Source organism: Vulpes lagopus, chromosome 3, assembly GCF_018345385.1.
Source record: "Vulpes lagopus strain Blue_001 chromosome 3, ASM1834538v1, whole genome shotgun sequence".
Taxonomy (NCBI): Eukaryota; Metazoa; Chordata; class Mammalia; order Carnivora; family Canidae; genus Vulpes; species Vulpes lagopus.
This window is the reverse complement of record NC_054826.1, coordinates 13,102,501-13,107,822: the sequence shown is the minus strand read 5'-3', so window position 1 is coordinate 13,107,822 and position 5,322 is coordinate 13,102,501. Positions and strand designations below refer to the sequence as shown.

The 5,322-nt window shown below is 41.3% G+C and overlaps 1 protein-coding gene across 3 annotated transcripts in view; it reads right to left on the bottom strand.

Moving 5' to 3' along the window:
* Positions 1-3,388: 3,388 nt before the first annotated feature.
* Positions 3,389-5,322, bottom strand: part of LOC121487231 (translation initiation factor IF-2-like) — a 9,033-nt gene continuing 7,099 nt past the window's right edge. For all 3 annotated transcript variants that reach the window (XR_005986797.1, XR_005986799.1, XM_041748725.1), the window contains one exon: positions 3,389-3,573. Coding sequence is in view for 1 of the 3 variants with exons in the window: in XM_041748725.1 (XP_041604659.1) it covers positions 3,494-3,573 (80 nt within the window). In the remaining 2 variants the exon portion in view is untranslated. The remainder of the gene's footprint in view (positions 3,574-5,322) is intronic.

Below are 5,322 nucleotides of genomic sequence, written 5' to 3'. Positions count from 1 at the left end.
AAAAATTAAAAGCATATATTACAAAAAGTACATTTTTAAAAATTCAAATCTTTTTATTCCCCTCAATAATAAAGTATCTTGGGACATGTTCGGAGCCAAACCTAAATCAAAGATCCTTAATTTTTGTTACTAACAGGTTTATTGAAATGTAATTTACATATCATACAAGTTACCCTTCTAAGATATATAACTCAGTTTTTTTTTTTTTTTTTAAAGATTTATTTATTTTAGAGACAGAGCATGAGAGCAGGGGAGGGCCAGAGAGAGAGGGAGACAAGCAGACTCCCACTGAGCAGGGAGCTAATGGGCGCTTGATCTCACAACCCTGAGACCTGACCTAACCTGAAACCAAGAGGCCGATGCTCAATAGGCTGAGCCTCCCCAGCATCCCTAACTCAGTGTTATTATTATTATTATTATTTTTAGTGTTTTTTAGTATAGTCACAGAGTTGTCCAATCACCACCACACCAGTTTTAGAACATTTTCATCACCCCAAAAAGAAACTCTGGATCCATTAACAGTTGCTCCCCATTCCCATTCCCCACCCCACCCCCACCCTACACCCCATCCCTAGCCCTAGGCAATCACTAATCTACTTGCCAGTTGCTATGGATTTGCTTATGCTGAGTATTTCCTATAAACAGAATTGTGCCAAATGTGCAAAATGTAGTCTTTTTGACTGGCCTCTTCTACGTACATGTTTTCAAGGTCGTCATTTACGAGTACTTCATTCCTTCTTATTACCTAGTAGTATTTCTCAGCATAATATGCTACATTTTATTCATCCATTCACCAGTTGATGGATCTTTGAGTTGTTTCTACTTTTTCATTATTATGAATAGTGCTGCTATGAATATTCACGTGCAAGTTTTTGTGTAAGCACATATATTTTTATGTATCGTGGCTATGTAAGGCTACGTGGAATTGCTGGGTCATTTGGTAATATTCTGTTTAAAGCTTATGAGGAACTGCCAAAGTGTGTTCTGAGGTAGTGCTGAGGGCTTGACAGGAGGCTCGATGTGGGGCTTGATGTCGGACTCCATCCCAGGACCCTGGGATCATGACCTGAGCTGAAGGCAGGAGCTTAACTGACTGAGCCACCCTGGAGCATGCTTTTTTTTTTTTTTTTTTTAATGTGAACACACATTTGTTCCTGTACCATTTGTTGAAATGACTATTCTTTCACGATTGAATTGTCTTGGCACCCTTGTGGAAAATCAGTTGACCACAGGGGCACCTGGGTGGCTCAGTTGGTTAAGTGTCTGCCTTCAGCTTAGGTCATGGTCCCAGGGTCCTGGGATCTAACCCGGAGCCTGGCTCCCTACTCAGTGGGGAGACTGTTTCTCCCTCTCCCTCTGCCTGCAGCCCCCCTTCCCTTGTTTTTGCTCTCTCTCTGTCAAATGAATAATTTTTTTTTTCAAAAAAATCAGTTAAATCTGAGGGCATACTTTCTTTCTTTTTTTTTTTGAGGGCATACTTTCAATAACACTTAAAAATATTTTTAAAGTCTATTTTGTCTGATACTAGTATGGCCACTTTAGCTTTTTATGGTTCTGTTTGCATGATTGATATCTTTTACCATCTTTTCTTTACTCTTCTTCTACTTTTTTTTTTTTAAAGTAGGCTCTATGGCCAGCATGGGGCTTGAACTCACAACCTCAGGATCAAGGTGGCATGCTCCACTAACTCACTCAGCCAGGCACCCTCATCCTTTATTCCAACCTATTTGCATCTATGGCATAACAAATTACTACTAGTTTCGTGGCTTAAAATAACACATGCTTATAATCTCAGTTTCCATTGGTCAAGAGTTTGGCATAGCCTAATTGGATCCTCTGCTCGGGGTCTCACAGTTTGTAATCAAAGTGTCAGCTGGGCTACATTCTTACCTGAAGTTTAGGTCCTCTTCCAAGCTCATTTATGTTGTTGGCATAATTCAGCTGCTGTGTTTCTAAGACGGAGACCATCAGCTCTTAGAAGCTACCTTTCTCATAGGCATTTTACAACACAGCTGTTTTCTTCGAGAGTGTCTTGGGCACCTGGGTGGCTTAGTGGTTGAGCACCTAGCTTCGGGGTTGTACGTCCTGGGATCCAGTCCGGCATCAGGCTCCCCACAGGGAGCCTGCTTGTCTCTCTGCCTCTCTCTGTGTTTCTCATGAATAAATAAATAAGATCTTAAAACAAAACAAAACAAAACAGAATGTCTTAAGAGCCCCAAGAGCATTGAGAAATGTATAGAATTGTTGAATCATTATATTGTACATCTGAAACTAATATAATATAGCACTGTATGTTAATTATATTTCAGTTAAGAAAGAAAAGAAAGGGAAGCCACTCTCTGTGGAGAATCTAAAAAAAAGTGTCTTCGCTGACTCAAGTCTCTCTCATTAGGGAAGGTTTGGGTTTGCTTTCAAGAGACCACCTGATTGGGCAGCCTGGGTGGCTCAGCGGTTTAGCGCCGCCTTCGGCCCAGGGCCTGATCCTGGAGACCCAGGATCGAGTCCCGCATCAGGCTCCCTGCATGGAGCCTGCTTCTCCCTCTGTGTCTCTGCCTCTTTCTGTGGGTCTCTCATGAATAAATAAATAAAATTAAAAAAAAGAGAGAGACCACCTGATTATGCCAGGCACGCTCCGGGTTCTCTCTCTTTAGATTAACTCAGAGAGAATGAATTATGGCTCTTACATCTGCAACACCCTCTCCACCTTTGCCATATTCTGGTGGTTAGAAGCAAGTCACAACTTCTGCCCACACTCAAGGAGTGGGAATCACACAACAGTGTAGATACCAGAGCGGCAAGAATCACAAGGGTCGGGATGCCTGGGTGGCTCAGTGGTTGGGCGCCTGCCTTTGGCCCAGGGTGTGATCCTGGGGTCCCCAGATAGAGTCCTGCTTCGGGCTCCCTGCATGGAGCCTGCTTCTCCTTCTGCCTGTGTCTCTGTGTCTCTCATGAATAAATAAACAAAATCTTAAAAAAAAATTCATAAGGGACGTGTTGGAATTAGGTCTGTTGATGGTTTGTAGGTAGAAGTGCAACTTCTCTGGATATCCCTTTTATCCCTTTGATTTTTTAAGTATGTGAATTTATTACTTATTCACAAAATTTTAAATCTTTGAAACTTTGCATTTGTCTTGCTGGAGTTTTGTCTTTTCTGACAGACCACTCTGTGTAGTTGTTTTTGTCTTGAATTCATTGAGTCACTGTGAGATCCTGATAAGATCATGGGCTCTGGGATCAGGCTGTAGAATTTTAAGCAAGATATTTAATCTCTTTGTGTCTTGATTTTCTTTTCTGTAAAATGGGGCTATTATAATACGTAATCAGGATGCTGTGAGAACTAAGTGAGCTGCCCGATAACACATAATCTTAGTGACACACAACAGTAAGCATTTATTTCAACGATCATGACGTGGCTAGAATGGCTCTGCAGATCTCAGCTGGGCTTGGCGAGGCTTGACTCCAAGCTGTGTATTTGCTTTTGTCTGCTTCATTCTCATTCCTCTGGGACTAGCAGACTACCCGGAGGAAGTGTTTTCATGGCCATGAAAGAAGCTCTTCTCACGGTGGCAGCAGCTAGGAGCATAAAAGGAAAAGCACAACTGCATAAGCCTGTTTCACGCCTTTGTTTGCATCCTATTGGCTAATATTCTATTTGCCAAAGATAGTCACATGGCCAACCCCAAGGTAGAGACTTAGGTCAAGCCCATGGCAAGGAGTAATAAAGTATATTCCACATGTTGCAAAGCGATAGCAAGGATGTGGATGTACAACCATAGGGAAGTGAAAAATTGTGACCTATACAGTTTAGTCTAAAATTAATGTGCAAAAAAAGGGAGACCTGGGTGGCTCAGTCAGTTGAGCCTCTGACTCTTGGTTTCAACTCAGGTCACGATCTCATGGGTCTTGAGATCTAGCCCGTTGGGCTCAGCACTCAGGGAGGAGAGTCTGCTTGAGTACCTCTCTGTACTAATTTTACAACTTCTTGTCAATCTATAATTCTTTCTTTTCTTTCTTTCTTTCTTTCTTTCTTTCTTTCTTTCTTTCTTTCTTTCTTTCTTTCTTTCTTTTCTTTCTTTCTTTCTTTCTTTCTTTCTTTCTTTCTTTCTTTCTTTCTTCTTTTCTTTCTCCTCCTCCTCCTCCTCCTCCTCCTCCTTCTTCTTCTTCTTCTTCTTCTTCTTCTTCTTCTTCTCTCTCTCTCTTTCTTCTTTTCTTTTTGAGAGAGAGGCAGAGAGAGAAAATCCCAAGAAGGCTCCACCCAGCGAAGAGCCCAACATGACCCTTGATCTCACAACCCTCTATTCCTTCTTTCTTGAGTGTGCATGCGTATGAGCTCTCAAATAAATAAATCTTTAAAAAATAACAAAATTAGTGTGTAAGACATTTAGACATTTAGAGCCATTTCTGGAATATAACAAGTGGTCAATAATCTTTTCAATCATTGTACCAAATTTTTAAAAAAGAAATAACATTGTTGAATGCCTCTAAAAGGTTTGCTGGTTATATCAATAATACTGCTGTGCTTTAGAGCAAAGCTGGGGTAGGAATGTAAGATGGAATAACCACTCTGGAAAATATTTTGGCATTTTCTTAACAAGCTAAACACACACTCACCATATGACCCCAGTTGCACTCCTAGGTATTTATCCCAGAGAAATGAAAACCATGTATGCATAAAAATGTGCACAAATGTTCATGGTAGCTTTATTTGTAATACATACAATTTGTAAATAACCCAAAGTCTTTTAGTGGGTGAATGGGTAAATAAACTGTGGAACATCCATACCATCAGGCATAAAAAAGATCAAACTATTGATACACAGAATAGACCTCAAGGGAATTATGCTGAGTGACAAAGAGCTATCTCAAAAGGCTGCCTAGTGTATGATTCCATTTATACGGCATTCTCAAATGACAAAATAATAGAACAGATGAGTGGTCGCCAGGGGTTAGAGGTGGAGTGTGAGAAGGGGTAGGACTCTAAGGGGGTAACATGAGGGATCTTGTGGTGAGAAAACAATTGTGTATCTTTTTTTTTAAGATTTTATTTATTTATTCATGAGAGACACACACACACACACACACACACACAGATAGAGGCAGAGACACAGGCAGAGGGAGAAGCAGGCCTCATGCAGGGAGCCGGATGTGGGACTGGATCCCGGACTCCAGGATCACGCCCTGGGCCGAAGGTGGCGCTAAACCGCTGAGCCACCCACGGATCCCAACAATTTTGTATCTTGATTGGTGGTGGTTACACAAATCTGCACATGTGGTAAAATTGCATAGAACTACACACACACACACACACACACACACACACAC